Here is a 12,163-nt window from a genome sequence, read left to right as displayed (position 1 = left end):
TTGAATCGTCTGCTTGGGCAGCCCAACGTAGCCGCCAGTCAATCCCACTGCATCGCTGTGTAGCTTGCAGAGACGAAGTGGAATTTGTCAACATCGCCCGTGTACCATGTCGTCACGAGTACTGTCGTTCCTGCTTAAAAGATCTTTTCAATGTCTCGATGACGGACGAGTCGCTATTCCCCCCGCGCTGCTGCAGACAGCCTATCAACGTGAACATTGCACGCATATTCCTCAAATCTGACCTCATACAACGGTAAGAGAGGAAGAAAATCGAGTTCGAGACTCCAAACAGAACATACTGCTACGTTCCGGAGTGCTCCACTTTCATTAACACATCGCATATCGAGGGTGAGGTAGCCACATGTTCTAATTGTAGCCGAACGACCTGTACGGGCTGCAAAGGACGCGCACATATAGGGGATTACCTAAATGATAGTGTCATGCAGCACCTTTTAGCTCTCGTGCAAGAGAATGGGTGGCAACGTTGCTATGCTTGTTGGCGCTTGGTGGAACTGGTTCATGGTTGCAATCACATGACGTGGGTGGTCTTCTTTATTTTTATTTTTATTATTTTTGTTTTCCAATGATTGAGAACTGATAATAATGCTGATAGCTGTCGTTGTGGCGCCCACTTTTGCTATAACTGCTGGAGAGCGTTGGACAAGTTGCTCATGTGAACAGTGGGACGAGCATCGTCTTCTTGCTTGGGCATATCATATCATGGGATTATTTCAAGTTCCTATAACTCTACGGACGTTGATCTGGTCACGAGAAGAGAGCTGGACTGGACAAAGTAATAGGGAAGGCACCTCAAGGGGGGAGAGGGGGGCAGGATGCCGACATTAAATAAATTGTTAGTGCACGACGGTGGCTGATCAGTTCCGGTCTTACCTCCTGTTTCCACCCAGCCACAAGGCTTTGCCAATGGCGCCCTGAAATGTTCCAATGTCCTCGTCACATTTGATGGCGTCATTAAAATTGGTAAGCCTCGATATTTTTTTTTTCTTGACCGCAACATAGCTAAAAATAATGCTCTGCAGCGGGCTTTGCCGCCTCTCACATCCACCGTGGCAATGCTATCGACTATGGAGATGAGAAGGCTGCCCGTCTGATCATGATGCAGCTTATTCACAAGGGGCAACCAATGGATGACAAAATACGGATCTCAGACCATCTGAGAGGAGAAAAGCTTATTGACTTTTTGGCGCAGACGGAGCTGGGCTCACGTGCTGATCATTTAGCCAAGGTAAATGTATATGTTCGCGGTCATGATGACCCTGGCTAAACGACAAAACTAGCACCCCTTTTTCGCAGACTCCAATGGGCGTCCGACATGGAGAGCTAGTCATCTGAGGGATTTGTTGACAGATGTTGCGTATTCGAGCCCGGTGAACTACATTAGAGGGTAGGGCTGGCAGTGTTTTAGATACTTGAGCGAAGGAAGATGGGTTGCCGTAGCCCTCTGAATGTGGCGACAGCACCATCGGGGTTTTGCCGTGTCCTTGAATATAGGCAACTCGTGACCCGTTGTTGTATATCTCTATCCAAATCAACCTATAAATTTGCATGGCTTTGCAATCCAGTCCTCCAATGGAAGTCTCTACAGAAGCAGAGACTTGCATAAGTTGGTGCTATTCATTTACTTCGGACATATTGGGACTAGTTTCCGCACTTTAACACTTCAAAACATCATACTCTACAGTAGTAAACTGTTATAAACTGGCATCTATCTGTAGAGACAGGTTTATCTCTTCCGTTAACGAGATTTTCCGGTTTACGAGGCCCACCGTATTCCAAGTTCACCCACTAATCCTTGTCTACATTGGTCGTGCTTATCCATGGTTTAATGTTGTCACTGCCCTTGAACGACCCGCCCGTTCCGTGCTAGGACCTGGTACCAAAGACCTATCATCCTCATGTGCGGCTTCAATATCAGCGGATTGGCTGATAATCCAGCTCGTCATTTCGGACCCATTTCAAGTAGCTCCGAACAGACCGCTTCAAACGATCTCGAACTTCATCAGAAGCCGACGCTGTGAGACACATTAGAAAAGTCCAAAAACAGGCCATCCGTGACTTACTCATTACCAGCATACCCCCTCGCTCCTCTCTAACGTCTTGCGCTAGCCGTTCCCGATGACCCTGGACCTCCATGTCCAGTATGCTGTCGAAGTCGGCTTTCTTGTGGTAAATGGTTCCCCGGCCATGATCTGTGGTCGAAGTACAGAGCGTCATCGGATCAAATATGATAATTTGCAGCATCTTCAGACATGTTACCTTTGTATTTGATGAGCAATCGGGCAGCTACCCACCTGCGTCTCATCCTTAATGTCGTCGTACAGGAGTCTGTTGACCCATTCTCCCATGTCGCGGAGGATATTCATTCCTATCACACGGCCCGAGACTTGCCATACCAGACATAAACGGCGAGTTTTGGACGTCCTTTCTCTGACGCAGTGAAATAAGTGGTCCACGTACGGCTTGACGGCGAGAATTCCAGAATCACTAGCAATGAGAAGCACCGTCTCATATCTGGATACGGGAACACGCAGACCGTGTGGGCCACTGATAAGGGCAAGGTTGTGGCGAGATCCACTTAAAGCGCGCCATGAGAGCATCCATGTGAACCCAAACGCCCGGCTGGGGCATCTTGCCAGGAGCTGTAACGATGTCTGTGGATCAGGCGACCATGAAGTTACAATGAATGATGCACACTGAAACCATGACCATGGATTGAGCGACGGCATCCATAGGTCTACATATTGACCCGGAAGGACCATGACAGGGCGTCCGGGACTAAAGTCAACCCGTAGGCTGCCGTCACCCCGCCGTTCGATTGTGGCCTTGCTCCATTGTTTTCCCCAGGAACCCGTTGCGATAGAAGACGATCCCAATAGCAGCCAGGCACGTCGATGCGAAGAGGCCGATGGTTGGATACACTAGATACCATGGTCCGGACGGATTCCGTGGAAGGTGCATGCCAAGAGCCCAGCCAGCGGAAATTGCCAAGATGTAGTGAGAGAGGAAGAAAATTGGATGGACAAGTCGTCGGACGATGGGGATTGACTCAATCATCAATGCTAGACGACAGGAAGCAGCCTAAGATTGTTATAAACGTCAGCAAATGGGCTTGCTCAACCTGCCACGCGTGGGAAAGAGGCGGAAAGGAATGTCGCACTTACGACGACACCATAGACCATTCTTCTCTCTCCTAATTGGATATTTCCTTTGGTTGTCCATTTCAGGAGGACATGGAGGACCGATTCCACACACGCCATGAATCCAGCGGCATGATGTAGCTGCCTGCATATGCGTAATTTGGCACCCAGGATGTCTCCAAGCAAGCTAATGCTGGGACAGGCATATGTGAAACACACATTGGTCAAGGCGAGTAAACCAGATCTGCGTGCCGCCGTTTCCATAGATCCATCTGGGTACCAGACGAAAAAGGCGTTCAGTGCCAAGTAAATCGTCCACGGGAGAACATCCGACCATGCATAGGGGCGGATCCAACGATGGCGGTTGATCATATTGGTATTAATCACCCATCGGCTTATCATCCAGCATATTGTCCGCCAAGGTGATAACAAATAAGGCAAAAAGCGACACACTACGCACACCACTACCAGTGCACAATGGACAAACGTGTATAAGAAAGAAAGCTCCATGTGATGACAGGAGGCTGCGAGGTATAGAGCGGTCGGCAAATGATATCTGGCTTTCACGTACAAGTGCAAGGTGTTCCCTCCGATTAAATAGTTTGAAAGCCGGCTAAGCAACAGTCAGTTATTCAGACCTGGCTTTGTCGTCATCAAGTAGATGCATAGTATCCGGGAAAATACAAGCACTCACGACATTCGAACCCCATCGCTTAAATCAGCCTCCCTCCAGTTTCGTCGCCCCTGTTAAAAATCTCTTGCCACCCGAGGAATACGCAAGGCTTCAACTAATTGAGTTGATGTGGGCATGTTTTGTGTTGACTACTTACAGTCTAGCTGTTTCATGGAAGCGCGAGCTCACATATACGATTATAGTTCAGGCAGGAAGGTTAGCAGAAGTATGTGATTCAGACAAACAGAGATCTGCCCTCCCAGCTGTAGATGTTTTCTCACAAGACAGTGATCTGCGAAATGAGCCTACCCCCAAAACCACTGTTTCCAACATCAAATGCCAAGATAGGCTAGTATTTTACTGGTAAGACTGAACTTGGCATATTGTCACAGATGCTACGTGTATTGAAATCAATACATGTACATAACCATAAGAAAGCTATTATGCAACACGGCTCCGACAGGTACTTCCCGCAAAGTAATGAATTCAGTGAGAATTAGGATCTGCGCCACCTTGTCATGTAACATTACTAAGTCTTAAATTAGGGACTCTGCCATGCGGTCATGTGTGTCTTTGGGAACTTTTGTTTCCCCTCAAACATACCACCAAATTCTTATGAGGTGGCGGGGGCTATGTGCCACGTGACCGCTAGCGACGTTAAGTATGAACCCAATCCAATCTCCTGACTTCACCAAGAATTCGACAATTTCCAATGGCAACAATTTACCCGCGACGAGAACTGTTCGTCCTCCTGCCGACGTTGAGATTATTGGCACGGTGTTAGGTGGTGCTATGATGACCCACCGTGTTCAAGGAGAGCTTGCTTCGAGACTCAGCCTCAATTGGCAGAATCTACTTCTCGGTTCGCATGTTGAGGGTGTCGAGGTTCTTTCGGATGGGACCTCTTCATTCCTAGTCCAGCCAGGCTTGATATTCAAGTTTTATAAAGACATCCTGGCTTGTTCGAAAGATGTCAAGAACGGAGTTGTTGCATGTCAATCCCGGCACCTTGATCTTCTAGTCACACCCCTCCGCAGTGCCTACTCAAGGTTTCAGTACATGACATTTGTCTATGTTGTTATGGTGTCAGCACCTTCCGAGCAATGATCACCATTTACAAGCTGATCTATATCGCTCTCTCGGAAATGTCCTTAAGCCAGCACGGTTGTGATTGGTTACAGTTTAATTTGGCGATTAGACATTCGATAGATGCCGAGTTAGTGGGGCGTAAAACTAAATCCACTAAAACGTACATACTTTGAGGTTCCTTGCGTGAACAAAGCCAGCTATAGACTAGGTTGAAGAATGACAGTTGTCATTATCTAGAGACGTTTGAAGGATTCACGAGCAGCTATTGCATTCACGGCACCAAATACAGTCGCTTTGTAATCTTTTCTGCTATGCGTGGTTAGCCTTCGAAGGTTTGAAGGAATACATGGTACAAGACTAAACTACTCCACTGGAAGTTCGAAAAAAATTGCCTGCCTTAATGCGAGCGTAGACGTCGCCCAGACCTCACGGAAGGTGTGACATGAGACCCCCATGCAACCATTTGCTCTTCCCGTGGCATGCGAATTTAATTCAGTGCAACCCCAATTGATCATGAACTTTGTCATCTTGACTTTATGAGTTATCCCATATGCCCAGGTACAACCGTACAAGTCCTCCGCCTCCATATCTCAAAGAGCTCTAGTCTTCTGGATCCAACTGATCGCATCTAGGAGATATGGTATCTACTCACCTTGCAGATTAGCGCAGATCACTGGGGGTCAAAATGGGAAGTTACATACAAATATAGAGGGGTTCTCCGTTGCTGGAAAGTGACCCAGCCCGTGCATTCGTTTGAACTCTGCGCCTTTAATTTTCACAGCAGTTGCGTGGCTCATATCAGGAGTCGTGCCCCAGTCAAACTCCCCAGTCAGAAAGTAAACAGGACATTTCTTGACATCAATCTGGGAGAGCCTGCTACGGGCATCGAACCCTCCGAGGTAGAAATCAAGATCGCCGTGGAAGATGCCGTATGCCTGACCACTATAGAGATGCCAGATGAGCTTCTTGTTTGCAAGCGGCGCACTTGGAGCCATCACTCCGTAGATCCAATTTGGATTGAACAGAGACTGGTTGATGAAGGGCGACTTGTCATCAAAGTGTCGCTCCATGGCCAAGTAGTCGCACGCTTGCAGCGGAATGGTGCCACCCGCTCCAACCTCTTCAGCCCGGATGGCCACCGCAATGCATACCTGGCCAGCCATTGAAGCACCGCAAATAATAGGCTTATTCAGCTTCAAAACCTTGACCATCTCGCGGACCGCCCCCACGTACGCGTCCTCGGTGTTAGTGTAGTTTCCCGGAATATGGTTTTCCCCTGGAAAGCTCCTTCCATGGGCCGGAAGATCGAACGCGATCATCTTGCACTTTCTTCTCATGGTTGGATCATTCATAACAGCGTGGTACTGGCGACTATCACTTCCAGCAGTGTGAAGAAACATGATTTCCTGCGGCCCCTCGCCACTAAACTCATAGAATACCTTGGACTTTCCCCATACCGGAGTATTGATATAGACATATTTGCCAGTGATATGATCTTCATCGATGACAGTGTGTGTTTCTTGGGAAAGGGGACCGTGAATACCCTTGCGGATCATTTCAAGAAGATGAGATGTAAGGTGTGCAAACTGAGCGTATTTAGTCCGATTTCCACGGATCTCTGCCCCGCCCTGATTCGTATTCATACTATGCAGCTTGGTGTCTATCAGTAATGCAGTCTAGATCATCTTTCAAGGCTTGCAAGAAGGCATGGCATTACTGAAAAAGAGGGACCAACCTGAATACCAACGAAGCTCGTGTATGGAGCCCGGGGGTGGGCAGAGAAAAACTCTTCCCAGTGAGATGGCTCAGCAACCAGGACAAAGTCACATCTAGACGACGAGCCACAGGATACTACAGTGCTGGAGCCGGGTCCGACTGTAACCAATACTGCGTCATCTATTGCAGACGACCGAATGCCAAATATAACCGGCTCAGAGATCGCATCCGTTCTGATAAAGGCCTGCCACTGAGCATCATCGTTTAAGGCATGATTGAGGGTTTTAAATGATGAACTGATGGCGTCTGGGAGGGAGTCCCACGAACGATTTTCAAAGGCAGACATGGTGAAGTTGCACAATTTAACAAAATGCAGTCGTTGCTTTTGCTGTTGGCCGGAGAAACGCAGCGGCTCGTTGATTGTAATGGGGAGCAATAATACTCTAAAAGTATTGTCCCACGGCTGCGGAGGAGGGAGGGGAGGGGGGGGGGGGGGGGGGTAAAATCTCGTCAAAGTCCACAGGCAATGCAATAGCCAAGCACCCAACCCTTTTGGAGCAGGTAATTGGGTACTCAGTCGGGCACCCTGTCTATTGACCTCCAATGAGTGTGCAGATAGTAGAGATAACACACAGGAAATGACATTAGATTCAGGGATCAAGTGGGCCATGGACACGCTGTCTAGATTCGTGGCTCCAGTTGTCGTCTTAGTCTGAAGGACGTCTTCGCGTCATGGCGAGGCCTAGACAGTGGGCCGTAAATAATGTGTTCCATGTGACTACAGATGGCCTTCAAATTATGAACTTTATTGACTATTGCTAGGTGTTAAAGTGACGGACGGGTGTCGCGGATTTTTCGCCATAGGGACCACTTTTGAGAGCTTTCGGACTACTAACGCCATTAAAATCAGCTAAACAACATACAAAGCAATAGATAATCGCGAGGCATATTCTAAATTGTATGTCCAACTATCCCACCCACAGCCACTTCCGCGTTGCGGAGCTCGTCGAAGAGGTACCGCAGCAGATTCGTCATGTTGTAATGCAGAGGAAGATTGATGGCTACTCTTCATATCTAAGAACATGAGTGTTTATATACAGAACGAATAGTGTACTGTATTACTACAGTTCCCATTTTGGCCTTTCAGCAACGTTGGTCAGATCAATGAGCTGACGGAAAGCTTGTGAATTCCCTTGGGCGATAAATCTGGATTGCTATGTAGCCCCTTCACTGGCAATTTGGAGCTGGACTTAGGTAGATGACTAAATCTAGCGCGGGATAGTATCTCCTGCCCCAGTAATACCCATGCTGCTGCTCCGATAGATAGGCCCCTCCTTGAGGGCCCTGACAGCAAATGCCGTGGTGACTCCTCTATTTCCGGTCTCTCGTTTAGCCCCGGGAAACAAATACATACAGGAAGCTTCCCAGCCGCCATCTTCTTGCTGCATTTCGGCGAGTATCCGGCGATCGAGATGATTGTCGATCCCGAGATAATTACACGCCAATATTCGCATTCCCAGACAGTACGCATCGCCGGCAGCGCCGACCCTCTCAGCTACACGCGCCCGGAGAGGAGACTCGATCCTCTCCTTGAGCGTCGGATCACTCGACACTCGAAGAAGTCTAGTTAGGTAGTAGAGGAACCACTCTGCATTGGGATAGTAGCGGGTACCGTTAATATATGCCCTATGAAGCAAAATGCTGTAGATCCACTCTGTCGTCTCAGGGAGCTCGTGGCCACGTCCGTACTTGTGGAATAGTGTCAGAACATTGAGGGCTATGACTGCGTCGACCCGTGGTCTTGATTTGTCGAAGTATGCCTCAGTGTCAAGTTAGCTTTACTACTGTGGTCTGGCTTGATGGACGTTGACAGCGAACCTGCACGTTGCCGTCTTCGTCGATGTAATCAAGCATTTCATCCAAGATGGAGTGGACTATTTCCGAATCGGGGGGCATCGTCAGCAGGCCGAGGGACGTGGTGTCCAAGTCGTCGGGATAAGCATCACTTGTGTACTTTGGATCTCCTGAAACTGGTTCAGTGACACCCTTGCAGAGATAGACAGAGTAGTAATAACAGACTGACCGCTGAAGAAGTTCCACAACCGAGGTGGGGCTTTAAGATTTACCAGGCTCCTGTTCAAACAGGGTCAGTAAGCTGTGAGCATCAGGATAAGAACGAAGCGTACTGGTCTTTTAACGCTTCCAGGATCAGAAGAGGAGCATAATTCTCAGCGATTGGCTCGCCGTGTTGCGTAGTTGTAGGAAAGTGGCCCCTCTGTCGTCGCAAGAATCCAAGCCCTCGTTGTACAGGGTCACCAACCAAATTGTTCAGGGTCCGATAGAGCTCTGACATGTTAAATGTCCCTCTCATCCCGACGGAGAGGGCAGCGAGCACGTTCTCGGGTCTATCATCTAGAAAGAAGGTTTCATGTGGTAGTGCCCGCGTCGCTCGAAGGACTTGACGGTAGAACCGCAAACTGGGCTTGCGGACGCCTAAATCTGATGAGGTAAAGACGCGGTCAAATATGGACCAGAACTCATCGTCCCAGCGGTGACGGAGGGCGGCATAGTCTTCCTTTGATATGTTGGAGACCAGGAAGATGCGCGTCCCAGACTGTTTGATTTCTTTGAAGATAGAGGCAGTGGCCTGATCATAGCAGATAGTGTCGCGAAAGCTTTTGATTATCTGCGCCAGGTCACTTGCTTGAAAGTGATATTCCTTGGCCAGCTGATCAAAACATTCTCGATCACTCAGTTGTCCCGCTTCGTAATCCATCCAGACCGCCGTCGACATGATCCTCCGCAAGGATATTGCCGATTCGCGAGTCGCCAACTTGCTTTCCAGCTGTGGATGCATGAATACACCCCCTAGATCAACCAGGATGGTCGTTACTCTAGGATTCGCCGCATTGATAGAGACCATGGTGACAATAGCTGGTTAATGTCGATGAAACTAGTGAGGGTGTTAGAAGTTGCTGAAGGGGACGGTATAGTGAAATTTTCTAGTACGTACCTAGCAGTCTAATTTGGATGAAAGAACTTGGACTGATATGGAGAGTGTACAGTGGACTTCGTCTGTAGAATCGCGGGTGTGGTTGGAGGGGAAATTCATGACCATTAAATCCAACTCGACACTTAGTACGATTTCAAGACACTGACAATAATTCGTCACGCGACTGAAAATATACTTCAAGACTTCGTCCCAGAATGCACCACCCTGCGTGTCCATCCCAGTAATCGCCTTCTGCTTCCTCGTTTCCTGCAGTGCATCTCCTTGCATTTCCTATGTCATTGACCGCCATGCCTTGATAGAGAAAAAGCGGTGAGCAGGGCTTCTGAAATCACTGTGCTCTAATTAATGTCGTGAAAGAGTGGCAACATAGATACAGGCTGGCTGAGGTGGCCTGCACACCAGTGAAGAATATGCGTACCGAATCCATACTGGGTCCTCAACACGACCACGACGCAATACTGTGTAACGGCGGGCTAGCAGACGCCGAACAGCCCTGATTTTGATCGTTCCAAACTCTATTAGAACCACTTCAAGTTATAATCTGCTTAACGTGTGGTAGTCGTCTGAGAGCGCAGCTGCTCTTCAACTCCTAACAAAGCAAAGCTGTTCTTCACGCCATGTTCGTTCTTCCAACCACCTTCATGAGTGTCTCGCACGGTATTTACCAATTACTCTTTCTAGTGAGTATTTCCAAGCCAGCAGAAAAACAGTCTTCAAAAGCCTAACCAGTGGACGATAGGCTCTTTTAGCCACGGCGTGGAGAATATATTCGAATCGATTCCGTCACCCTCTTAGTCATTACCCGGGTCCTTTCTTCTGGACAATTTCAAGATTGCCATACGCGGTGACCTACGCCCAAGGAACACTACATAGGCGGGTCCGACAGCTTCATGATGTGTACGGGGATGTTGTCCGTGTTGCTCCAGACGAATTAAGCTATCGAACCGAGCAAGCGTGGAAAGACATCCATGGCTACTCGCGGAACTTCCCCAAAGACATGCGGTTCTATCAAACGTCCAAAAATAAAGCTCCAAGTGTTGTTATCGCTCCAGATGGCGTCCACGGTCGGCAGAAGCGATCAATTCTCCGGGCATTCTCAGAGCGAGCGATGAAGTCTCATGAGCACCTTCTGAGGCCCTTTGTTGATTCTCTCATTCAGAAGCTCCAGCATGCCAGTACAAGTACGGAGGGTGGTGCTGTGGACCTGACAGAATGGTATAACTATATAATGTTCGATTTCATGGCCCATGAGCTCTTTGGCCAGTCTCTCGGCTGCCTTGAAAATGGAGTGAACCACCCGTGGGTGGACATGCTATTCGGGTCGATCAAGGTATGGGCTTTTCTTAGCCAGTCCAAGTACTTCCCAAACCTCTCCTGGATTATCAAAACCGCAGTGCGACTTTTCTGTCGCGATCTTCTCAACCATCGAAGCAAAAAGTTGGGTTGCATCGCCTCTAAGATCCCTGAGGGAGAGGGATCGGACTCGAGCTTGCCAACATTTAACAGTTTCCTCCGAGCTAACAAAGGCCCTCACTCGACACTTTCCACAGAGGAGGTCTTGTCCAATCACAGCTTCATGATGATGGCAGGTAGTGAAACAACCGCGACTCTGTTGTCTGGCTGCACATTCTTTCTCCTGAAGCATCCGCAGGTGTACAAGAAGCTTACGTCCGAAATCCGGAACCGTTTCTCCTCGTCGACAGAGATGACATTCTCGTCTCTAGCAAATATGGCATACCTGAGGGCCGTGCTCCAAGAAGCATTGCGGATGTATCCGCCGCTACCGCTCGGCATGCCGCGCGTTGTACCCCCTGGGGGAGCTATAATTTCGGGCCAATTCGTGCCAGAGAAGGTAAAGAAGCCCACTGTAATAGATAATTGAGATGGAAAAATGACTGATTTCAACAGACATCTGTTGCTGTCGCTTCGTGGGCGACCTACCAGTCCTCCTCAAACTTTAATACCCCTCAAATGTTTCTCCCAGAACGCTGGCTTGATACTGGTCCTGGTGACAACGATGTTAAAGGTGCTATGCAGCCCTTTTCGGTGGGCCCACGAGCGTGTCCGGGGAAAAAGTTAGTTGCCTCTCTTTGTGGACAACGTCGAGTGGAAGGCTGATTGCGATTCAATATTTCAGTCTGGCCTTTGGAGAGGCCAGTTTAATCCTTGCGCGGTTGATATGGGAGTTTGATTTAGAGTTGTCACCGCAGTGCTCTAGCTGGGCATATCAACGGGCCTATATTATCTGGGACAAGGGCCCGCTTCTAATTAAACTGACACCCCGCATTTAGTGCTCCACACGTCTTGTCTTTAACTGCTTCCTTATCAGGCACGAGGTCAGTTAGATCGCAGTCAGAACCATCGCCAGCAGGCACAACAATCGCAGGTGTCATCTGAACCCAGATCCTGGTCATAGATCTTGCCACCTTCCCACCCATCACCGGAATAGTGGTACAGTATTTCAGTCAGAGTTGGATTGCGGGAATTGGTTGATTGCCAAGTCGTATAGACGGA

The 12,163-nt window shown here is 48.7% G+C and overlaps 3 protein-coding genes across 3 annotated transcripts; 1 reads left to right on the top strand and 2 right to left on the bottom strand.

Moving 5' to 3' along the window:
- Positions 1–4,444: 4,444 nt before the first annotated feature.
- On the bottom strand, positions 4,445–6,563 carry AO090120000451 (alpha/beta fold hydrolase; the record flags this gene model as incomplete). Its single annotated transcript, XM_023237740.1, has 2 exons — positions 4,445–4,513; positions 5,622–6,563. 2 exons carry the CDS (start codon positions 6,561–6,563, stop codon positions 4,445–4,447), a joined length of 1,011 nt encoding a protein of 336 aa, XP_023092537.1.
- Positions 6,564–8,800: 2,237 nt separating this feature from the next.
- Positions 8,801–9,559, bottom strand: AO090120000450 (uncharacterized protein; the record flags this gene model as incomplete). Its single annotated transcript, XM_001824107.3, has 1 exon — positions 8,801–9,559. One exon carries the CDS (start codon positions 9,557–9,559, stop codon positions 8,801–8,803), a length of 759 nt encoding a protein of 252 aa, XP_001824159.3.
- Positions 9,560–10,266: 707 nt separating this feature from the next.
- On the top strand, positions 10,267–11,940 carry AO090120000449 (cytochrome P450; the record flags this gene model as incomplete). Its single annotated transcript, XM_001824106.1, has 4 exons — positions 10,267–10,329; positions 10,389–11,501; positions 11,558–11,724; positions 11,787–11,940. The coding sequence occupies 4 exons, from the start codon at positions 10,267–10,269 to the stop codon at positions 11,938–11,940; spliced, it is 1,497 nt and encodes a 498-aa protein (XP_001824158.1).
- Positions 11,941–12,163: the final 223 nt, after the last annotated feature.

This window comes from Aspergillus oryzae, chromosome 5, assembly GCF_000184455.2.
Source record: "Aspergillus oryzae RIB40 DNA, chromosome 5".
Taxonomy (NCBI): Eukaryota; Fungi; Ascomycota; class Eurotiomycetes; order Eurotiales; family Aspergillaceae; genus Aspergillus; species Aspergillus oryzae.
Note: the sequence above shows the minus strand (reverse complement) of the source record. Positions and strands in the feature narration are given on the sequence as shown.